Genomic DNA, 25,923 nt, shown 5'->3' on the forward strand with positions numbered 1-25,923 from the left:
AACAGATCCTTGAAGAATCGAGAGATTTATTTAATCCATAGTATTAGGGGTGACAATTTGATGTAATATTGATTAGGGAATTAATTGCTGTTTTATATTTCAACAGCTTAATAATTATGTGCAAATATATACATTCTAAGTTAAAAATATCGATAAAATGTATTCTAATGTTAACAAGAATATGATTCTTAGGATAAAATCAACTTTAGATATGACTGTTGCTGTTGAATGTAGAATATTAATGTTATAAGTATTATAAAGTACCAATATAACTGTATAAGTCAGGTGACGAGTGTGTATGTGTGATAAAACTGTGCTTCCGAATAAATGATATTATGTCTTGCCTAGGTGTAGTTAGTGTATGAAATTGTATTTTAATCAGTGAGATAATGTTGTAGAAGAGTGTCTTAAAAGCCATTAAAATGTAAATATTTTATATACTTTAACTTTACGAATAAATGTCGGAAATATTTGAATACAATTGATTTTCATTTACCTTTAAATAAGTATAACATTTCCAAAATTAACTTTAGAAATGTTTCAAAATAAGTCACAGTAATTGTGACTTAATGATATAATGACGGTGTCACAGATACAGGTTTATTTCCATAAAGATAATATACCTAGCGGAATAGAGCAACAATCTCGAGCCGTCAAACAAAAACGAAATTGGTTTACATCTGTGTGTAAAATATGTGTACGTGTACACTTACACAAGCATGATTGAACATGAATTCTATGAGATTAAATTGTCAACGTGCCGATAAGTGCCGACTGGACGTCAAAAAAGAGTTCTGCTGTCATGTATCACTCGTCTCTTTTTACCACGCAGTGTTACTGACAGCGACATATCGCTTGCTCAAGCCTGTGTTTCTCTATTCCAATAGGTATATTAACTTTGTTTATTTCAGATTAGCCTAGAGCTACATTACATAATTGAATTTTGGGCGGTTTGGCTATCTTGTTTCGGTATTTGCGGTAGCGATCGGGGGTACCTTTGAATCACAAAGCGTTTGTAAACATAACCAATAACATTTTATTTACAAATACAGTTTGATGAGTTCGTCACTTACAGCGGATGGCGTTAACACTCCTAAGTCTGTAAACAGTAAGGTGATGTATGCCGGAGGCGTATAATCGACTAGGGGGTGTTGTTTCGACAGATCTCCGGATTTAAGTACACTTGACGGATATTTGAATTCGTTCGGTAAGTCCAACTGGTTCAACGGATAGATTCTCAAAAACTTAACACTCTCCGTCATCACACATACGATCTTCTTATGTTCTGACGCCGACATCGCGATACTGAATGTGCCGATCTGAAAAGCGAATTTTGAAATCCTAAGTTATAGTTATTAAACAAACATAAAAAAAATAGACTAACTAATATACTCTAAAATCTAAATCAACTAAGCTAATTTGAAATTTTATTTTTAATATTTTTTCTCATAAAAATCAGATCAGCAGAACTTAGTGAAAAAATCATTAACCCTTTAATGCACATGAAGCCATTTCTGGTTCTTCAGATTAGACATTTTTTTCTGCCTTTATTATAATGAGAATGGATAATATATTTTCACTCCCATATCAACTACTTCTCCGTGGATCGAAACGTATTTTTTTGCTGTTGGCAAAATGTCATCTGCGAATGTAATTTCACTTTTTAGAGGCACGGGCGCATGAAACCATAGACATAATATATACCTAAAGACCAACAAAGAGTGCGAGAGAGAAGAAAATCCTTTATGGAATTATAACATGATGAAAAGAGAGAGGCAGTCTAATGAAAATTGTAACTACTTTTATTTGACAGGTCGTCAAAAGTCGTCAATCCTTTTTATGCCCTTTCGGTATTTGCAATTTATTATTTAAATCGTATGTTATTTTCAACAAATACTATTATATATAACAATAATAACTTGTGCTGTGAGTGATTGCAGTGTAAATCATAGGAATAATCCTGAAAAATATACATTTCACCCGTAATTAATCTTCATGTCCTAATTGCTACGATGTGTTTATTTTTGCTACATTCTGGTCTTTAGTTCTCTATTTCAAATAAAATATTGTGAATCCTCCCTTTTACTTTCATATTTTGCGTAACTAAAGGTACTATTGTTCCTATATTACACAAATTTTGAAGAAAAATTTTTCATCAAAATTTCTTACATATACGCTAGTGCTTGAATCAAATTTATCGATATGCTTATCGATATTTTACAATAACATAAATCTAAAATAAAAATCATTTACCTTTATATTTATCACCTTAAGCCCGGCCGCACATTATCCGAAATTTCTGATCAGAAAAATTCGGACGCCCGGCGCAACGCACTCTGTTCATACATTTTGTTGTAGACCCATCATACTAAAATAATTTCTGACGTGTCAAAATGTATGAGCGGGGCGGGGCGTCCGAATTTTAGTGATCACAAATTCGGATAATGTGCGGCCGGACTAAAAGGACATATTATCTTATTTTAACTAATATAATATAGTATAGTATAATATAGCTAATATAATATATCTACTATAATATAGAGTGACTCTAAAACTAGAGGAAGGTTTATATTTATATATCATAATCATTTGTTTTACAGATTCCCTCAAGATCCTCTAATAAGAGGAAAATGGCTGAAATTAATTGGGCGTGTTGGTTGGAATCCCAAAAAAAATTCAACAATATGTAGCAAACATTTCATTGAAAATTTTTAAAGAAAAATTAGAATAAATACTATTTTGTTTAAATGAGCTATCCCAACTTTATTTGTGCCAGTAAGTTTGACATACTGTTGCACTTGTTACTGAAGCAATTATTAAAAATAAGCAATTATAAGCAATTAATGCTTTTTAGTTCATTTAAGATTATACTTATATGAACTAAAAAGTATTAAATAATCCTTATTCTGTACTCAATCTTCATTTCGTGAACGTTCTTGAACATTTTCTGGGACCATATGTTCCCATTTGAATATCAAGGAGTCACTTCGATTTCTCATTGTTTCCATCACCAGACCACCACTTTTGTGAACATGATACCTACTCGGAACAATACAATGTACAGCAAAAGAAAAAATTTGAAAATCGGTTCATAAACGGCGGAGTAATCGTTGAACATACATAAAAATATATCCACAGGCGAACGTCTAGACTCCTCCTGTTTGGAAGTCGGTTCAAAATAATTGTAATAAAATATTATGATATTTTATAATATGTATTTAATTTAAGAATAAAATATAATATACTATGTGTGTTGTTTACTTTCAACGTTTACTTTCAATGTAAGGACTGATTTACCAGATAGATTTTACCTGAGTAATAAATAAGTAACTTTATAATGTGTTAAGTGTAAATTATTTACCCCTATAAGAACCTCATGTCATAACATATCCGACGATTGAAAAATCATTCCAAAAGAAAATGTGTATCTACTTTTCAATCGTCACCTTTTATTGCCAATTAAAATTTATGATACCTAATTTGAAATACAAATCTATCAAAGTTGCATATTATTTATTTCCTATAGAATCTCAGGTAAAATAACTCGAACGGACTAAACTATCGATAGCAAAATACTATACTATCGATAGTAAAATATACATCACTAGCACACGCACACATTGACAGATCAAAAATGGTCACGCATTTTCGAGTTGTCAGGTGGTCTTTACGACAGTATATATTATGTCTATGCATGAAACGGACGAAGTAAAATTTTATGTGACTTTGACGACGAATATTGAAAAAAAAGTAAGACATTCGTGTGTTAAAAATCTGATTATAATGTTCAAAGGTTCTTTTTACCTTCCGTAATATTTATTTTACTATAGATTTGGTTTTTCTGATATATTTTCTGAATTTTCCGCGGGAGCCACTTCTGGCCTCGTATGTATTCAACGATCTTACTTGCACGCTTTTATGGTACCAATAAGTTCAAAAAAACTATCCCTGGTGATGATTTATTGATGATCATTAGTGATAAGTTAGGATCTGACTCGAATGAGGATAAATTACCGTTTTGTAACTTTCTCTAATTCAAATACAATAAAAGCATGGTTATTGTGGCGATATGAGGAGATCCAATTAGTACTGCAATTCTGCATCGCACTATCAAAGTTTTCTAAACGTGTTGGATAATATATTCTTACATAAACCACTTCGGCCTGACCAACAAAATACCCTTGACCAGTCGGAAGGTCTTCCTTTGTGGCCTCCACCATATGACCACATAGGTAACTCTCGACAAAAATACTTCTACTACATCAAAATTATTAATTATGTTTCGATCGCATAAATAATGTGAAAATTGTTACGTTTTCTTGTGCCTAACCGAGAAAAGAAACTGCTTCAAAGACTTTTACAAAGCTTAATTTTGTACTTGTTATGCATACGAAGCCATTAATGGCTTCTAAAATTATTTTCTAAAGTAAGGTAAGTTACTAAAATTTTTTTTTTCCTAATAATTTTCTTAATTACCCCATAAGAAGCAATATTATCCTACAAAACATGTTTTTCTTCATTCTATCATAATTCATGCAATAGAGGGTTAATATTTATTAGTGATTTTTTCCCTAAGTTCTGCTGATCTCATTAATTAATTGTGAATGATCTGATTAATTAGTAAAAATTATAATAATTCACCTGCCAGGATCAAAGAATGATTTCATTATTTGATCCTGGCAGGTGAATTATTATAATTTTTACATTTTTTACGAAACAGACAGGTTTTTAGTAAGTGTTAATGGCTGTACCTTGTTTATGATTCCACCACTTTCAGTCACACCTTCAGCGCCGACCATCACGAAATCCACCTGCTCCATGATGTAGCCCACAGCAGAGTCCAGAATTATTGTTGAGTCTATGCCCGCTTCCTCGAGTTCTTTGTGCATTCTCACTCTGAAATTATACAACACATACTTTTTAATATATTATGTACAATTTTGACTTTCTTATTTATCTTTTATATTTTAGTAAGAGTTTTGCTGTATTTGCTTACTTTTATGTATGTAATACTCTTTTGTAATAATACTCTGAAAAATAGGCCACATCCCACAACATGAGCAAAGTGGACCAAAGCTCTTAGGGAAATCAAATTTGCAAGATATTGTAAGATATGATGTGCTGAGAAAAGGAAACTTACCCACTGTTATCTGGAGAAGACATTGTCACAAACACTTGAAACCTTTTATTTAATTTGGCTGCTTCTGTCAATGCTTGTAGTACAACTCGTGATCTTGAATGTATTAGGATTTTCTAAAAAATAATAATAATTTATTATAACTAGAGATCGCCCAATGGTCGAAATTCGACCTTAGTTTCAACGACATTAGTACTACTATGTATATATTTTTGTTAAAAAATCTACGAATAATAAAAACTAAGGAAGAGTAACTCCGTCAAAAAAAGTGCACCAAAAGGCTACAAAATGTGACCCGAATACATGCATATTTATGCATATATACTCGAGTGACATTCAACCAGGTTGACATGTCAATTTTGTCAAACTCATTTTACAATTTGTTTACATAGGTTTGTTTACTTACTTTTTACATAGCTTTTTACAATATTTTTGTTGTTAAAATGCCTAAATGCCCTGTGAAATGGTGTAGAAGTCATACAGATACGGCTTTTAATACAGGAATAACCTTTCACCTGTAAGTGAATTGTTTAAAATTATGCTTAAATTTCTTGTATTTTTGTCGACCCAAAAAAGATGGTTTATATAAGTTGGATGCTAGGGTATTTGCATAAAATTAAGCTGGTCTCTTTGTGTTTGTCTTATTAAATGTACATGTTATTCTAAAAGTGCAATAATCAAAAAAATAATTTAATTGCAAAATTTTTACAAAGCCGCCATGGACAGTGTTATGCAAGACGTAACAATTTAATCATAAACGAAATTTTAGGGTCTGGCTGACATTATACTAAATGCGTTATAAGATGATATGGGTATGCTTATATTTCTTGCTACGAATTTTTTTTACAACAAAACATAAAAAACATAATGTAATAAATTACTTTCAATCGACAAAAACAAATAAGTATTTCCTTTAATATTGTAAATGAACAATAATAAAAAACTGCTAACTGTTATTAAAATATTATATTAATTGTGAGTTATAAGTACAAAATTAACGTAAGTTTTTAATATCAATTCTGTAATAACTTAGTACATAGATTTTTGTAATCTGAAAACGTCTTGTCTAGGTGCTCGGACAGTTTTAGATTCGCCCGAGTCGTACAAGGTTTGTTCATAATTATTACATGTATATTATAATTATTTTCGATGTCTTAAGTATCAGAGGAAAATGTTTGATTTTAAAATAATAATTATGTGCTCGTTTTTTCGGGATAGTAGATGTGCTTGGGGTATTACTGCATAATACTATCCGCTTTTGACAATTATTTGTTCCATAACTATGACAATGACAATAACCGCGCAGGCTGTCGTCCGGCGCGCAATATTATGATACGTTACCTGGGATACGACCTTGGCGAAAATCTGAATTGTCATTTTTTAGTGTTCGAAAAGGAGCCAAATTTAAAACGGTTGAAGTATGGGAGTTACGTTTCCATAGTTTTTATTATTCGTAGTAAAAAATATTGACTTTATCATTTTTTTTTCAACTCTTCTCTCTGGGACTTAGCTGATCTCAGACTGGCCGTGTAAGCATTGTCTAATAGTATCTAAGATTCAATAAAAAAAACTATAATCCATTTTCAATTTGTCAACTCGTTGTCAACAGACTTCAACCATAAATAAAAGAGTATAATTCGTATGTATAGGCTTGTCACTCAAAAATATGTCATTTCTCATGTGTGTGTGTTGTAGTGTGTGTAATGTTTTATTTGTTAAAAAAATGTATGATAAAAGCATAATTTCAAAATAATATTAGTTCGATGCACTCCTTCACCATATAAACTATAACTGTGCAAAATTTCATGCACCTACGTTTCCCCATTTTTCGTAAAGAGGGTTACAAAGTTTTTCGTTCACGTATTAATATTATGATGATATAAATTAAGTTTATTTTACGACTTTTCGCTCATGACATTAATTTAAGATGTGTATGGTCTTGAAGATTATTATTTAATATCTATTTGTAATGTTTTACAGTCTAAATATTAAGTATCTCAGTACTGGGGTCTGGGAGACTGAGTTTTGCTTAAAGTTAAAAGAAAAAACAAACATCAATAACTGAAAAAGGCATAATTCCAAGACCAAGAGGTAGTTTTTGTCTTGTAATACTTGCATAGAAATATACAAGGCTATCTCTTGAGATAGTCTTGTATCTATGCAAGTATATCTTTTGAGATAGTCTTGTATAATATATTACAAGACAAAAAACCAGCGAAGTGCGTGTCGGGCCACGCGCAATGTACGGTTCCGTAGTACCGCTAATTTTTGATTGCCAATGACAGAACATTTATAACGTGTTTTACACTGCTAACAACATCATCTCAGTTACGTTCAAAGGAATTTAAACGAAAAGTTCCTTTATACTTCGCTGAATACATTTTTTTAGTTGGTCATCTATTACTAAAATATAACTTATGAAGTCTTCTTAGCCATGATAGTTTTCCTTTTAAAGTCAGCATATTTGCTACTCTCATGAATTTTTTCACATTTCTACAAGCAACTGTTTAGCTGGTAGAAGGGGGGGGACACTGGACGCGATTTTTTCCACTTTAAAACTTCATAAATCCTTTAATCGGAAAATGATCTTTAAATACTCATCATATTTTAAAAAACCTATCCAACGACACCCCACACGGTGGGGTTGGCGCGAAAAAAAAACATCCCTGCTTGATGTGTAGGTGAGGTCCCATAAAAAAATATTTTATTAATATTTTATATTATACCATTTTGTCGGCACCATTAATATGTGCATTCATGTCGATTTACAACTTTGTAGGTCCTATAGTCTCTGAGCAAGACAGACAGACAGACGGACAGACTGAAACTATAAGGGTTCCTTGTTGACTATGGAACCCTAAAAAAACAACTTTTAGGAATTATGCATTTTTCAGTTACTGATGATTGTTTTTTCTTCATAAAGTATCAAGATACTTACACAACCATCGAAAATAAATTGCTGCGCTAGTTTAGCTATCTTTCCCCTCGCTGCCAGCAGTGTGTCCAAAAATATTCTTCCTCTTTTTAACATTATTTGTTCACATTGTTCAAAAGACTGAAACAAAAATAGTAAATTAATGAAGTGTTTCATACACACACAGCGGCCAGGGCCATCCTACCAATAAATAGTGCTAAGCAGTTTTTCATAGAAATACACCACCAAGCAACTGAACTATAGTCTCATATTATGATGGTTGGGCAGCAGACATTCAGAACAGTAGCACTATTCAGAAATCGGAAGTATTACTCACTAGTCAGTGTATTCCGAAAACTAGTTGTGCTCCTTACCTCAACATCTAGTTTGGCAAAGGTGATAAACCTCATGAACAGCTCACACCCTGATGATATCCCTGTGACAGGTTGATCACATTGCTTCATGGCATCCACAGCCAGTTGCAAGTTCAAGTCCAACTCCCGTACTGTAGCCACTAAACAAATTTGTTATAAAATTATGATATATTCTTAAGTACTGGGTAAACTGGAAGAATTTAGGTTTCTACACTTATTGCATCAGAGTTTTATGACTAATAAGTATGTAACTATGTACTATAAAATAAGGCTTGAAGTTAATATAATATTATGTGGGCTTTAAGTGATAAATAAAGCACTAAAGCAGTAAAAATACATTAGAATGAATGGATTAAAATGTTTTTTATACAAATTGTAAGCTTACCTTTATAATTTTCTATGACGGTTAGCAATGTTTTAATAGCTGCAACTGCAGTGGAAACATCTTCCTCTTCCTTAAGAATCTTAAGAAATATGTCTTGTGCCTCTGAAAGAATATGAAATTTTAAAGTTTAGTTAACCAAAAATAATAAGCAATATTGAGAGCTAATTCTAACCTTCTTTTTTCATTGTTTTAGTTTTTTTTATTTCTGGTTTATGTCGTAAGTTAAAAAGAAACTATTGTTATTGAAATTTCTTAATTATAATGGATAATAAATATCTATTCTAAACAAAAATAAAAATTTAATGTTTTCGCGTCACAAGTAACTATGTTTTAAGTTCCTCTTCTTCGTAGATTATTGACATTAGACACATCACTTGACAGTAGACTTTTTTTTTAATTTTAGTCCAAGTTTTAGGCCATGTGACTATAACAATAGTCCATTGCAATTTGCAATAGTCATTGAGTCAATACAATCAGTCGTGGATTTGCAGTCCTGGCCGCTGTAGGCCCCAGCTGACCATGTGCCGCCCCTTTCTCAGTACCTATCATTACTAGATACATAATTCATTATTATTGTTATTATTATTATTAATTCATGAATTACTCTATTCCCATTTTTAATTGATTCTGAATAATTTTATAATCGGTAAAATCCGAAGCCAAATGGCAAAAAACGGAACCCTTATAGATTTGTCATGTCTGTCTGTCTAGCTATACTATTGAAACTTGGTAGTCTGTGAACCACATTAAGATTTTTATACAAAATGTGAATAATTATTAAAAATTTTAGGGGTCCCCATAACACAACTGAAACAAAAAAAAAGTCTAAGTGGTAAAATGTGTCCCCCCTTCCCCCATCTAACTAACTAATACGGTACGCGAGCCTTTTAATATCTCACCAAAAACAGCCATCTGGCTGTACAAAAACCCGCGCCAAATTTTAATTAATAACTGAGAAGCCACCACGCATCTTCATTCTTTACTGCATACAACTGAGACCTTGTAGTTTATGTTTTTTAATTCCTAAATTAATTATGTATGTTAAAAAACATAATAGAATAAACTTGATTTCAGTACGTTTTATTAATGCTAGATATTATGGAGATTCAGATATTAAGAGCTTATTCACTATCAAAATAATATAGCGATTAGCGTCTGTTCAGAGTCGCGCCCATTGCCACTAGCTTCACCCTGCAGTCGCATCCATTACTTTTTTTTTGCACGATTTGCCGCCATTTATATCTGGCCGCCCTAGGCCCGGGCCTACTGGGCCTTAGGGCAAACCCGCCACTGAATACAATGATCAATAATATAATATTAATTATATACCTATTATGGGCCTGCAATGTTTTAAAAGAAATCTGAAAATAAAGTTTTGAATCGATTTAAGCATCCATAACCGTAATAAATTTTCCACCTAATAACCTAATTGAGGCGGGGATTAATCTCAATCAAAAACGATAACCTTGCACACAACCAAAGACCAAGCGTATACACATCGTAATAAGATTCATTTTAGCTTAGCATAAAACTGTAACTACTCGGGCGGATCTTCTCTATTTTTCATGTTTTTTTTTTTTAATATCTTTGGAAATAAATATTAAGAAACAAAATTTTTCGGTTAAAGAGATTTTAATATAGATTTACTCATAGAATTAGAACGTTAGAAAAGGCATTCCATACAATCGTCAGCGCGAAAATGTGTCACCCTCGAAATGAGTGAGCTCACTCATCTGAGAGCAGTGCGCCTTAGGACGCGGTAACCGCCGGACGTGTTTAATTCATTAATTACCGCGTTGTTTTTCGCTACATTTCGCTCCAGAATGCCGTCATGTGCCTTCCGATAGTGCAGTAACAAAACGAGGAATACAAATAAAGTCAAAGGTGTATAAATATTTCACACGTAATTACTAAGATTTTATATATATTTAAATTATTGTCTTCCATTTTAAGAGAAAAATCAAAGCGAAGCGTAAAATGAGCGAAAGAGAAAGTAGTATATGATATTACTGTAAGACAAAAAAGGACGACAATATTTTGTCGATTCGATTAAAGCGTAAAATGAGCGAAAGAGAAAGTAGTATAATATGCTATTACTGTAAGACAAAAAAGGACGACAATATTTTCTCGATACACATGCAAAAACATAGCTACAGTTTTGACGGCATACGTCGTATCCTCCGAATAATAAAAACTAAGGAAAAGTAACTCCGTCAAAAAACATGCTCCACAATACTTGTCAAAAAAGTGTAGGTACCTTAGGTATACATTTCAATACATTTGCAATATTTAGGTGACCTTGAGCGGTACTAGGCTGACGTTACATGACAGATCAAAAGGAACCAAATTTAAAACAGTAATAGTATGGGAATTATGATTCCTTAGTTTTTATTATTCGTAGGTCGTATCTAAGTATTTTGATATCGTTGGATTTACTAACAATTAATTCAAATAAAATGTATAATTATCCTGGTAGTTACCTAATACTTATATTTCGATGAAATAGAGTTTTTTCGGAGGTGAGTTTGTAAATTAATTACAGCCAAAGTATTACGTTTTATTAAAATGTTTATGGTTTAAGGTATTTTAAATATTGTGCTTTATATATCTCATATTTTTTAACACTTCGTTATTATATTGGAACTAGGTAAACCGGGAGTCACGGAATAACAAATTGGGGTTTATCCTCGCCTTAAGTACACTTAAAGTACCTAGGTTTTGTGTATAGCAATTTGTCTACGGCCTACGCAATTTGCAGAACGCATTTTAGCAAAATATTAATTCATAGAGAAATATAAACATACAATAAATTGATTAACGTCCTCTAACAATGGCCAATGACCTTTTTTATAATACAATAATATCAACGGCATCGGACAATAATATATTATACCAAACTAGGTTTCGCAATACCGGCTGATGGTTTTGCTTATCAGTTTGGGAATCTCTAATCTTAGATATATAACTGTTTATCTACATAATTATAATATTATGTACCTAAATACTCACCATGATTTTCATAATTATTATTGTAGTCATGGGGGTACCCAGGATTTCAGCTAGGGGGGGCAGCGTGAGCCCCTCCTCGCTGAAATCCGGTCTGAGTGTACATTAATTTTGGTGTAAGAGAATTCCACTTAACTTCTTCAAACTGGCAGCTTCAGTCTTTTCGAACTGCCGGCCTCAAAAGATATTTTGTTTCCAATACTTCATTTTACGCAGAGTAGATAACACGTTTTGAATTCCCACTTTCCAGGAAAATTGACGTTTATTTTACCTTCCAGAAGGGGGCAGCTGCCTTCCCCTGCCTCCCCCCCCCCCTCGGTACGCCCATGATTGTAGTAAGTACCTACTAATTTATACTGATAAAATAAATGCTAAAGTCTCAATACCTTGATAATCCTTCTTAGTATAGTCAGTATAGTCCCCAGGGCAGCGGGGCTAAAATGGTCGCTTTGAAGAATCATGATATGAATCATTATATGATTCATTTTTCTAAAATCGCAAAATGCAACTCTGCTTGCAATTCATTTCTGTATTTTTGTACTGATTTGACATTTATCAGTTTGACAGTTTTGACAATTCATTTGCTGAATTGATTGAGAGGAATTGCTAAATGTGACCATTTTAGCCCCGCAGAGGTACCGGCGCTACCGCTGAATCTGCCGTATCCAAGGCCACAGAATACACGTTAGTACGAAGCCTCGGGCCACGGGGCCTCCACCGTGCGCAAGTCTTTACTCTTTACCCTTCCTGAGGGCCCCTAATCAAATTTTTATACAGTGCCCCACCAAGGCATACGCTACGCTTCATCTTTTAAAGCTGAAACTGCTAAATCGATTTTAAAAAATAAATTAAGTTATACGCCATAAAGTTTTGGGCAACGTCTTGTACGGTCTACAGGCTACAGCTATTAGGCCATGTTCACACCAAACCGACTGTGAGGCGCCAAATGTGAGCAGGCTCACTGTGAGCCCCAGTGTGAACCTGAAAATATACGGTGTCGAATGTCCGCGCCTACGCCTAGCGTAATAGCGTATTGTCGGTTAGGTGTGAATGAAAAAGTGAATATGTATGGAAATACAATAAACTGCGTAAATTATACTAAATTCACTTAAATACCTACTTAAATAAACTGCGCTCACATTCGGCGGCTCACAGTCGCTTTGGTGTGAAAACGGCCTTATATTATTAAGGTTGGCTATAGGTCGGCAACTACGAATAATATCGTAGGTTGACAACAAGAGATCCTCAAGTCTCAACCACTGTCTACGATATTAATGAAACACATCATTTAATACCCATTTGTCTACGCGTATTTCCTGACCAGCGTAATGAGTTTTTTAATAACAGTGAGTGGTGTTATTCTGTACGAAACGAAGGAAAAGTCACGGTCGCCTTACCCACCTGCAGCCTGCACAATCACAGTACAGTGCGGCGGCTGAACAGACGTGTCTTGTTTATATTAGTGTTGTTTATTGAAATGGGAAATTCCGCGTCGCTGAAACTCAACGATAAAAGAAAATGGCAGTAAGTTATCACTCGCATAAACATTAATAAGTCATAACATTGTAAGTTGTACTTATTGCTGCATGGTACCTAAGTGCTAATTAATAACTGCTCCTTGGTTGTAGTTGCGAGTTCGGTTCCCGGGTTGGAACTTGGAGCTACAAAAATGGTGTGTGAATGTGATATTGTGTCTGTTTGGGTAGGACAATGCCTGCTGATCACCTGATTTTCTGAAAAGAAAAATGGTCCATTCGTCGGACGGCCATGTAGAATATCGGTTCGAAGGCTCGTCTATAAGAGCTAAAAGAGTAAAGGTATCCTACCGACCAACGATATCGAAATACAGTGTGTGCAAAACACTATGACACTAATTGATCTTACCTATTGCAAGATAAATACAATAATTAGTAATTACATACACTATGCACCGATCATTGCATAGATCAAGCTGTCTCGGTCGCAGGTTCGATAACGTTTTTACGTAAGGGGCCGTCCATTAGTTACGTAAAGGGTTTTTGGAGGTTTTAGTCTACCCTCTCCGCCTGAAAGACATCGTAAGTTTCGCCGCGAAGACTCTATTTTCATGGGTGTACCCAGTTTCTGGGCCAGGGGGGGGGCAAATTACCCGGGTTCTGGTGCCAGGGGGGAGGGAGGGGGGGCAAATTACCCAGGTTCTGGGCCAGGGGGGGCAAATCAGATTTTTCATAAGCTAGGTGCTTACAAAGAATAAAAAAATAATAATTTTTAGTTGTAAAAATTTTGTATTGCAAACAAATGGCAAAAATTAGTTTTCTTAATTTTAAATTTTTATAGATAAGTACTAGATAATATACTTAGTAGGGACGTCAACATGATCCAGGGGGAGCGGCTGCCCCCCCTCCCCTGCCCCCCCTTCGCTACGCCCATGTCTATTTTATTAAGATTAATTTCTCAATATAGAAATTCTTATTAATTGTGTTCATTCTAACAGTCATTTAAGATGTCGTCGAGGATTTTACAAACATTAAATGAAATGGATCAAAGTAAACAGGCCAATGCCGTGCCGCCCCTTTAATTTATAAAAAATGTCCTATGTTTTGCCTCAGCATCGCGAGGTTAAGGTTAGAACTTAGATTACTATCGTATTCGTTAATTAGTGCTTGTCTGACAGTTGTAGAAAGATATATCATATATCTAAGGAATGCGTAAAAAATAATTATATGGCAAAGTTACGACCTTAGTGTCCTGATTGTTTACTAATTTTGGTTGCTGATTATGGCGATTCATGGACATTTGAGGTAAATCATAAAATAACTACAAACCTACAAGCAACGGCCACTCCCTGTTTGGAAAATGAAAATTGGGCTTATCTTTTAATTTTTCAAGGCGGTTTACGTCATTATCTACTAATTACTAATTAACTATTTTATCAATAGATAGTTTTAACGTCATTCATGTAAAAAAGTAAATTGATAACAACTTTACGATAGAGTAACATTTTCATCATCTATACTAATCTATACTAATATTATAATTCTGCAGAGTTTGTTAGTTTGTTTGTTTGTTTGAACGCGCTAATCTCAGGAACTACTGATCCGATTTGAAAAATTCTTTCAGTGTTAGATAGCCCATTTATCGAGAAAGGCTATAGGCTATATTTTATCATGTTAAGACTAATAGAAACGAAGAAATAGAGGAAAATGTGGAAAAAACGGAGGGAAATTATTTGAACGCGCTAATATCAGGAAATACTGGTCTGATTTGAAAAATTATTTCAGTGTGAGATAACCTATTTATCGAAGAAGCCTATAGGCTATATTTTATTATTCTACGACTAATAGAAGCGAAGAAATAGAGGAAAATGTGGAAAAAACGGGGGAAATTATATGAAATTGCTTATTATCTTAAGATTCTTAAGAACTACTGGAGCAATTTTTATGTTATTTGGCAAACATGAAGAATAGACCACGTTAAGGGACATAGGCTATTTCTTTTTTGGGGAAAAATGTACGGTCGCGTAAAATTCCTAAATTACGCAAGCAAAGCCGCGCGGAACATCTATATATAATAAAATCGCGGGAAAGTCAATGCTGTACATTGAATATTTTTCTACAATAAATAATACTTGGGACTTGATCTGCTATACTAACGCGGACGAAGTCGCGGGCAACAGCTAGTAAATAATAATGATCAGTGTTAACTTTGTTGTCCATTTATTTCTAGGCTGCGCATAACTTTAAGATCAATCGGAAAAACTGGAGAGGTAAATCGGCGCATGTGTACTATCATACTGTGTACCAAATTACCTACGTAACAAAATAGCTACCAAAACTTACCACCACCACGGTCTGCGATCACGATCAATCAATTATAGGCCATAAATCATAATATTATTATTGCAATGTTTGTACGCTAGAATGCAGCACTAGCCCAAAAAGTTTTGTTCGACTATTGACAACGTTTTTGTCAATATGAGGTGTGTGTGTGTGTGTGTGCTAGTAGCGCCCTCGGCTCCGACCGAATATTTCCTAACATTATCCTCTTTCTTAACCGACTTCCAAAAAAGGAGGAGGTTCGGCCGTAGTTTTTTTATATTTTTATCAACAATCGATTTTAGGTAATCTTTTTACTCATTTTAGCATTTAACACTCTGTTTGCAATAGCTACGTCCGCGTAGTCCTTACCTAGATAATATATTATGCGTCGGGCCTCATGTAATTACTTAATTAGATATAATTAACCATAACATAATTAATTTTACTAACATCAGCTTGCACCCGGCTGTCGCATAACAATTGAAAATCTATTGTGTCTGCAATTCCCACGATCGAGGTATTAAAAACAAAAATTAATAGACATTTTAGACAGCAGTCATTTGTTATAGTGCAAAAAAGTGATACAATTAGTAAAAAGGTTGTTTGATAGGAAGACCTTGATGCAAGGTTGTTTGCTGAGTTTGACGAGTGACGAATTACTCATACTAAGGTTGCTATAGACCAGGGGTTCCCAAAGTGTGTACCGCGGCGCACCAGCGCCCTGGTGCGCCGTGGAAAGGCAAGAGGGGCGCCGTGAGTCGACCCTACATCATTATCAGAAACCAGAAATATTTTTATATAAAGAAGATAGATAATTATAAGCCTGTTTCACCACTTCCTGATAAGGCTATCCACCAATTAACTTGACAGATCAAGTATGGAGAATCTGTCAAAAAAGTTGTGAATATCCTATTAGGAACTTTATCAGAAAGTGGTGAAACAGGCCCTAAATATTTGTTAATTATCATTTAAGTACCTGCTTAACCCAACTATAAGCATTAAAGGTGTTTATTTATGTATCTTTTTTTAATAGTTTGGTATAGTAGGGCGCCGCGCCGTGACAAAATATTGCGACGTGTTACTGCGCCGCAGGCTGACAAAGATTGAGAACCCCTGCTATTGATGGTTAGAGCTTAGGAGTCTATTTCCTGTACTTCTAGAACTATAGGCAAAACCACGAAAGGAGTCACTACATGTTTTCGTGGCCTCGTCGTGTCGACCATAAATTACATCAAAGTGTTATAAAACAAAAATATGGTAATACTTTAGGGTGTGTAGTGTGTACAGTGTATTATCAGCACTGAAAGAGCAGTTCCGTAGTCAACAAGGAACCCTTATACTTTCGGTCTGTCCGTCCGTCTGTCAGTATGTGTGTCCGTCTGTCTGTCCGCGGTTTTGCTCAGAAACTATAAGACCTACAGAGCTGTAATTCGGCATGAATACACGTATTATTTATTTATTTATGGTACTCCCCTACACAGCAAGCGGGAGTGTATTTTTTTCGCGTCCACCCCACCGTGTGGGGTGTCGTTGGATTCACAAATCATTTTTCGATTTTGGGATCCATTTATGAAATATGAAGTTTTAGAGTGAAAAAAATCATTAGAGTCCTGCAGTATCGGAGGGGGATACTGGACTCTAATGATTTTGGGGGATACTGGACTCTAATGATTTTTTTTACTTTAAAACTATTTCACAAATGGATCCCTAAATCGAAAAATTCTATTGCTTCTGGAAATTCACAGGAGTAGGAAATAGCTGTATGCTGAATTTAAAAGGAAAATTATCACGGCTAAGAAGACTTCATAAGCTATTGAGCTAATAGTCTATCAGCTAAAAAAAGGTATTCGGCGAAGTATATAGGAACTTTACGTTCAAATTCCTTTGAATTTTGAACATAACTGAGATGATGTTGTTAGTAGTTAAACACGTTATAAATGTACATTCATTGACCATACAAAAATTATCAAAAACTAGCGGTACTACGGAACCCTATATTGCGCGTAGCCCGACACGCACTTGGCCGGTTTTTTATAATTTATAGGGTAAGCACTCCAGTGTCATTTCCTTACAAAAGTAAAAAGTACAAAAGTAAAAAGTTACTCTTTCAGCGCTGACTGGCTGAGTAGGTACTTTGGCCTAGTGAACTCTATGTCAGGAGTATAACTTATCAGTTATCAGTTTTGTTACACTCTGTAGAACTTACGTATCTAAAAACCACAAAACACATTAAAAAAAATATCCACAGCTGAACATAATAACCTCTTTTGGAAGTCGGTTAAAATGCGAGGCTACTCAAGTTCGAATAGTGCACGTAACGGCAATCTTTTTTTTTGATATTCATCCGTTTTTACATAGAAAATCGGAGTTATACGAAGACAGGCACTTTTAGCAGGAGTCAGGATAGTCGTACTATATTCTACTAGGCCAAACCCCCTTTTATCTAGTGTCTAATAGGAGACAGCTATCTCATAAGATAAAGTGGAAAACAATTGCAGGAAAGTGCGTTATGTCACGGCTTGCCTGTTGCTAAACAATAAAATACCTCCACAAAACGTTATCTATAGTGTGTTATTTATATAAATAAATATACTAGTACGTACAAGCTGTATGCCAATGATGTAATTTAGTCTGAGAATATTGTGAGGACATAAGGATACTGTTAATGAGTTAACAGTCATGTCCATTAGTTTTATTACAGCAACGCTTTTCACGGGTTTACGGGTTTATTTTTTAGGGATCCGTACCTAAAGGGTAAAAACGGGACTCTATTACTAAGACTTCGTTGTCTGTCCGTCTGTATGTCTCCAGGCTGTAACTCAAGAACGGTAATAGGTAGAGAGTAGAAATTTTCACAGATTGTGTATATCTGTTGCTAAAATTACAATAAAATAAATATTTTAGGGGGGCTCCCATGCAACAAATGTGATTTTTTGGCCTTTTTTGCTCTATATCAATAACAGCCACAGGTAGGTACTTGAATTTTTCACACAATTCTTAGTTTTATATGTACTTTAATATTTAATAATAATATTTAAATAAAATAATAATTTAAGGGGGGCTCCCATACAAAAAAAAAACACAAATTTTGGCCTAATTTTGCTCTATAATGATACGGAACCCTCCGTGCGCGAGTCGGACTTTCACTTGGCCGATTTTTATTGCTAAGGGGAAACCCTGATTTTCTTTATTATTTTGAGCAATCGATATTTCTGAATACACAAAATTTTTCAATGACATTGAATTCTAGTTTAGTCTACAAAGTTATTGCTTGGACTATGATTTTAGTAGAGAATGCCCAAAGGCCTAAGAGGCTAAACCCAATTTCACCAACCTATGTTTGTTAAATCCTAACAAGGCATTACTTAACGGACCTTGGAAAATTAAACAGACTGTTAAATACTTATGTCCCACAGTAAAAATTTAACAGCGGATGTATGTAATTTAAATGCAATGTTAAGTGAACAACGAGTGAATAACATTCAATTCGTTCGTTCTTGTTATAAGGCGACGAAATTGCAATGTACAAGTTTAATACGACATGTTGGCTGCAATGTGTCATTTTCACCTTATTCGTATAATCCGTCATCTGGTAGATAATGCGACCAAACTAAAATATCACTGATCGCATACATTTGTTACACTACAATAGTTCTTTTTAATTTACCAGGTTAATAATTATGATCTGTCTAAGCTGAAAACATGAATCATGATACAAACTTTTATTTACTTATTTCGGTTTGGTAATTTTGATACAAGTCAGTGTATTTGCAATGTCAAGGAAAATCCGAGGGCTGAATTTTTGACAAAATGAAAATAAATAATTATGCATAACATGAAAAATAATAAATAATATGTAAGGATGTGGCGAAACATGGCGGAAACACTCAAAAGTCAAAACAGATTCTTTTATTGATATTGGATATTGTCTTTGACAGTTGTTGTTTTGACTATTATAACGGCCTATTATATATTTAACGGACCTCAACAGCAGGAATTAAAATTTAACACCGTGTTAGGCGATTTGACATGACATTAGCGTATGGTGGAACGCTCGATAGCTCTAACAGGCCGTTAATTGATTTAACAAGCCATTAATTATTTAACATTGCTTGATGAAACTGGGTCTAAGACATAAAGTAAAAAAATTGAATTGGTATTTTATCATGAGCCATGACAACCTCGCAAGTCGCGAGCCAGAGTGGCTACAAATTTTTGAGTTTAAATTATAACCTTCGCAGGTTTGTAATGATAGTATCTAGTCTATAATCATGAGAACACCACCATCATGCTCATGTTCACACGTCATATTATAAAATCGAGACGGCCGAATAAGTCACGACACCTAGTATATCATAACAGTTAAAGTAATGTGAGAAACATATTTAAATATTTTAATGGATATTAAACGTGGTAAAAGGTGTGGTAAGAGAAGTGGGTAATAAAAACATATTATATACAATACGTCAACGAAATACATGGAAATGGTAGCTAATAGACAAACAAACTGAAGTAAAATGGCCCTGCTCGAAGATTATTCATCTTTGTATAACAAGAAGATTGTTATAATCCCGAAGTTAGGCTTTGCAGCGTCAAAAGATGCGCTGTGCTTTTGCCGCACTCGGAGACATTATCTATACTATATTAGTATATTATAAAACAATGTCGCTTTTTTTCCCTCATGTCCCTTTGTTCCCTTTAATCTTTAAAACTACGCAACGGATTTTGATGATTCATTCAGTGTTAGATATCGAGGAAGGCTATAGGCTATATTTTATCATGTAGACTAATAAGAGCGAAGAAATAGAGGAAAATGTGGGAAAAACGGGGAAAATTATTTGAAAGGGCTAACTTGAACGCTAACTCAGGAACTACTGGTCCGATTTGAAAAATTCTTTCAGTGTTAGATAGCCCATTTATCGAGGAAGGCTATAGGCTATATTGTATCACGCTAAGACTAATAGAAGAATGTGGAAAAAACGGGGGAAATTATTTGAAAGGGCTTAGGTATCTCGCGAACTACTGGAGCAATTTTTATGTTATTTGGTACAGATAAGAATTAGTAGACCACGTGAAGGATCTATAGGCTATCGATTTTAATCATTTTTTCAGTGGCTATATATTTTATATACCCGGGGCGGGTCGCTAGTGATAATTAAACTTCAATTTAATGAAGAGTTTGACAGATTATTAAGTCTTGATCAAAGAGCTCGGTATAATATCTGAAACCGTAATGAGACTTCAAACTGTGTCTCAAATGAGACACAGTTTGAAGTCTCATTCCTATGTTATCAAGGCGAAAACATTTCATAACTTTAACACTGCGGTTTGTGCCAAGTACGAAGCACCAACTATCAAAGAAAATACGCGTCTCGAAGGCTATAGTGGGGCAATACAGGATTTCCACATTTTACCGCTCTACATATCTAGTAGGTACATACTGTTATTATTTTGGAGTAAGTTAGGATGTTTTTCGAATTTGAGATCTGTACGTTCATTGTTCAAGTTATGTCTTTTCTGGGTGCACGGCAGTGCCCAAGCCAAGCATTTTATAGCAAAGGCACGGCCGTACCATACTTTTCTCGAAGCGGCTCGCGGCTATATCACACCCCCTTTATCTTCGATGTTAACAAAGCTAGGGATTTAGAATTTCGGTGACTAGGAGCAAGTATTAAAACTAGCTTTACCTCCAAATTACATAACATTTCGATAAATAGTTTAATAGTTACGGATGATCAAAGTTACTACATTTTGTTACTCACTGACTGACAGATCGTCAAAATTCTAAGGTACTTCTAGCAGACTTAGAACCTTGAAATTTTGGCAACAAGGTAGGTCGTTATCCACAATGAAAGGAAAAATTATGAAACTGGCCAAGTGCGAGTCGGACTGGCGTACATAGGGTTCCGTACCGTAAATTTGTATGGGAGCCCCCCTTCAATCACAAGTTTATGTACTTTTTATTACTTATTATTAAAGTTGAAATACAATTAAGTATTTTCTGAAATTTTCAAAAACCTTAATTTTACCATTATGGATATAGAGCAAAAAGGGGCAAAAAACGTGTTTGTTGTATGATTATTCATTTATTTTATTTTAGTTGGACTATTAGCTTTTATAGCGACAACAAAAGTACATAATTAGTAAATAATTAAAATATCTAGCTATTGCGGTTCTCGAGGTCTAGCCTCGTGACACACGGACGGATGACAGACAGACAGCGAAGTCTAAACTCATTAGGAATAGGCTCCCGTTTTCATCCTTTGGGCAAGAAAACCTAAAAACTGAAAAGTATAATATAACTTTATTAAACAAAAGAAAAGATTTTTATGTTCGTGGCATTGCTAGAACATTAAAAATAAGTTTCGACTTCATAATAATAATTTTACGTACAAAAGGAAAAATAGTGTTAACAAAGTTAAGAGGATACCACAGCGGCTAGAGAAATGAAAAAAAAGTACGTGTAATATCTATAGCTGTCTCCCTTACCTCAAGCCTATACCGCAGAACGCGATAGAGACAACTGCAGAAAATCCAGAAAATCAACGATTCGTTGTCCCCTGATTCCTTCTCCAAAACTTAACCGATTTAAGTACTTTTTTCATTAAAGATTAAAAAAAGGCTTGAGCTGTGTTCCTATGTTTTGCTTTTTTTGTATAATCTATCCAAATCTGTTTTCTGGACGTTTGAACACAGTGGAAAATCTGGCCATTTTTTTGGGTTTTTGAACGTTCATATCTTATTTAATAATTAAATTATGAAAAAAAAAGAAAACATAGGGACATTGTATTAGTGGCCGTAGATATTCAGGAAAAAAATTATAACTCTACTAGCATTATCCAGGGAGGAAACAGGGGACAACGTTTGTATGGAAAAAATGGCGGTGTGGAATCCTCTTAAGGCGGGGATCAATCTCAATCCAAAATGATAACCTTGCACACAACCAAAGACCAAGCGTATACGCATCGCAATAAGATTCATTTTAGCTTAGCATAAAACTTTAGTTACGACGGGCGGATCTTCTATATTTTTCATGTTTTTTTTAAATATCTTTGGAAATAAATATTAAGAAACAAAATTGTTCGGTTCAGAAGATTTTAATATAGATTTACTAACAATTTATTCAGATAAAATGTATAATTTTCCTAGTTAATACTTATATTTCGATGAAATGGATTTTTGTCGGAGGTGAGTTTGTAAATTAATTACAGCCAAAGCATTAAGTTTTATTAAAATGTTTATGGCTTAAGGTATTTTAAATATTGTGCTTTACATCTCTTATTTTTTTACATTTTTGTTATTATATTGGAACTAGGTAAACCGGGAGTCACGGAATAAGAGATCGGGGTTTATCCTCGCCTTAACAATGAAACTATGGTAATTTAATTCGATTAAAATATAAATGAAATCAGAACTGCGAATTACGATGTACACGTGGGAGAGCCATGCTTCGGCTCGAATGGGCCGGCTCGACCGGAGAAATACCACGTTCTCACAGAAAACCGGCGTGAAACAGCGCTCGCGCTGTGTTTCGCCGAATGAGTGAGTTTACCGGAGGCCGAATCCCCTACCCTATTCCCTTCCCTACCCTCCCCTGTTCCCTTCCCTTCACATCCCTACCCTCCCCTAGTACCCTATTCCCTCTTAAAAGGCCGGCAACGTACCTGCAGCTCTTCTGATGCTGCGAGTGTCCATGGGCGACGGAAGTTACTTTCCATCAGGTGACCCGTTTGCTCGTTTGCCCCCCTTATTTCATAAAAAAAAAACACTCCATACTCGCTCGATAGATGGTGTAGCACTCCCTTTATATCGCGGTATCGCTTGTTTGCGGAGTATAATTATTATGGTTTAAAAAAAACCGGGATAGGTCGTAATACTCAATCGAAAGTAACGTCGGTGCATGAATAACCTCCTGAAAGTTCAAAAGTTGTTGGGCTATCGTGATGAGCACTAGAGAAATGAGCACTAAATGATAAATGAGCACTAGAGAAATAATCAGCGACTGATTGGATTTATTGGGTACCATCGTCCACATGCGTCGTTACATACTAAAAAACACTTTACGCTTGCCGTTTGTGTAAGTATGAACTACCCCAAATATGAAGTTTTATATTTGTTGTTCTTGTGCTCATTGCCGAGCCACTATAATAATTATGAAATAAAGAAAACTATTGATAAATTCACTGAATGTTGATTGAAATTACAAAATAAGTTGAAGGCTTGGCTTGAATGTGATCTGAAAACTTTTTACGATAGATATATTGCATGGCTATGCAATATTTTGCTTGGCTCCTTTTTACATTTATTGTTTTGATGGGATTATTATTTACTCCTGTATAAACGACAAGTTGAGTCAAAATATAATCGGCCAAGTGCTAGTCGGAAGTCGCTCACGAAGGGTTCCGTAAAGTTATAGTTTTTTTTTTTGTATGGGACTTCCTTTGGGTACGGAACCCAAAACCTTATTTAAAATTTCATTTGTGCATGAAATTCTGGAAATTCTGTGCCCAATCTCGTCCTTTTAATTAGAGCACGTAAGCACCTAAAGTTAAGACCTGAGATAAATCTAGAACTATAATATAATTTCAGGTGAATGCAGAACACAAAATCTGTATTAATAAAAATTTACTAACATTTTTTTAGTCTCGCTAAAACTCGAGAACGGCTGAACCGATTTGGCTATTTTTAGTCTTGAAATATTCGTGGAAGTACAGGGAAGGTTTGTATTAGTCATAGAAATATTGATTCAGTTTTCATTTAAGCTTTAGCTACATTTTTTGCTGAATCACGTAGTGAAACCAGTTACCATGATTCAGCACTAACTCTACAATGATAATTTCTCATGCTAATGTCAGTATATAGTATCAAGATATCGTTATTGATATTATATTATGTTTAGGTAGTGCAGTTAGCTCTAGGTAGAGTTATTACATGTTATTACTTATTTCGTCACAGTCCCAGTTGCAAAAGAGCGACTTTACGCATACACTTTCAATAGACCTTAACGCAGAATTTTACTCAAATTGTACAAAAGTTAGACTAAAATCTAGGATCTATCTTAATCTAGGAATAAAGCGATTTCATATAGTTTCATGAACTCTAAGCAACTTACTTTGCCTGCAGCTAAATTCCTGCTATTTTTAGGCTGCGTAAATTGATTATAATTTTGAGGACGCGCTACCAAATTGGTCTACGCGAATCCAAGAGGCAAGAACAGAATATGAAACAACTCTTTGTAGAGTTTTCGCTTACTTTTATACTTATAAACCGAGGCCAGGTTTCATAATTTGCTTACTTTATTATTAACACTGATATTATACATGTGAAAGTTGTACGTCTGCTTTTCTCCATTAAAACTTGAAATACTAAAACTTGAAATACTAAAAATTAAAACTTGAAATAGCTTTGAGCGCGAAAATATTTACGGTTCCCGCGCGACAAAGCATTTTCTATCCGTAAAAGTTTCAAGTCCAAGTTCCAACGTCTACATAGAAGCGTATTTGACACATAAACAAACACCGTCCTGTTTCACCTCTACGGTCCACCTCGTTACATATTACTCACATTATCTGACCCACGGCCTCGGTCTGAACTTGGCCATGCGCTCGCCGTCTGACCACAGAACGATCACCGATCACAGATAACAACATTCACTATACTTAGTACTTACTTTGATCGCAATATTGCTCCCATTAGCCAACTTTACTCTGCAGTCACCGCTAAAACGGAACGAAAGCTGATACCCGATTCGTTTTTAAGTTAAAATAGACGCATGTAGAGTCGAGGCGTTACATACTTGCACAATAAAAATAATATAGATTTTAGTAAGTTACTTTTTATAAGTTTGAAAAGGGACTAAAATAATTGTTTAATATCTTACCTATTCAATGTTTTATTAAAGCTTTTAATTATATAAGTAGTTTAGTACGGTGAAAATGTAGAAAAGTTTCTAGTTTGGTCAATCCAAACTAAATTTTGTTTTACGCATAATGTAACTTTTGTTATAATAAAATCTTAGGCGCATTGTAATGAAAATATTTTAATGATTATTGTTTTAATTATTATTATAAATTATTTAACAACAGCTCATGTAATACAAATATTTGCATTTCCTATACCTTTATTGGTAGCACTATAGATTTTTATGATTTACTTAAATATAGAAACAAAGGTTATTGTTGTCTTGCTGTATACAACTCAGATAAATTTCCACCAAGAAGTGACAGTACATTCAATATCATATCATGTATACAACTCTAACCACTGTACCAGAGTCCAGACTGTAGTGTCTAGGAAATTGCTCGAGTGAT

At 34.4% G+C, this 25,923-nt stretch overlaps 3 protein-coding genes across 4 annotated transcripts in view; 2 read left to right on the forward strand and 1 right to left on the reverse strand.

Annotated features, from left to right (window-relative positions):
- LOC121725400 (tyrosine-protein kinase Fer) overlaps nt 1–17,550 on the forward strand; it is a 62,659-nt gene extending 45,109 nt beyond the window's left edge. Inside the window, exons 16-17 of one of the 2 annotated variants that reach the window (XM_042112313.1) lie at nt 4,250–4,254; nt 12,916–12,929. The gene's annotated coding sequence lies outside the window, so the exon portion shown is untranslated. Of the gene's footprint in view, nt 1–4,249; nt 4,255–12,915; nt 12,930–17,535 lie in introns of those variants that run through there. The other variant, XM_042112312.1, reaches the window with a different exon arrangement.
- Nucleotides 1,024–25,542, reverse strand: LOC121725418 (translation initiation factor eIF-2B subunit alpha). Its single transcript, XM_042112392.1, has 9 exons — nt 25,531–25,542; nt 11,330–11,333; nt 8,983–8,996; nt 8,811–8,912; nt 8,426–8,565; nt 8,076–8,192; nt 5,141–5,253; nt 4,752–4,896; nt 1,024–1,319 (listed from the first exon to the last, which is right to left on the reverse strand). The coding sequence occupies exons 3-9, from the start codon at nt 8,993–8,995 to the stop codon at nt 1,041–1,043; spliced, it is 909 nt and encodes a 302-aa protein (XP_041968326.1). The 5' UTR covers nt 8,996; nt 11,330–11,333; nt 25,531–25,542; the 3' UTR covers nt 1,024–1,040.
- Nucleotides 13,256–25,923, forward strand: part of LOC121725407 (NADP-dependent malic enzyme-like) — a 33,984-nt gene continuing 21,316 nt past the window's right edge. The window contains exon 1 of the mRNA XM_042112374.1: nt 13,256–13,340. Coding sequence (XP_041968308.1) covers nt 13,294–13,340 — 47 coding nt within the window. The 5' untranslated portion in view covers nt 13,256–13,293. The remainder of the gene's footprint in view (nt 13,341–25,923) is intronic.

Source organism: Aricia agestis, chromosome 3, assembly GCF_905147365.1.
Source record: "Aricia agestis chromosome 3, ilAriAges1.1, whole genome shotgun sequence".
NCBI lineage: Eukaryota > Metazoa > Arthropoda > Insecta > Lepidoptera > Lycaenidae > Aricia > Aricia agestis.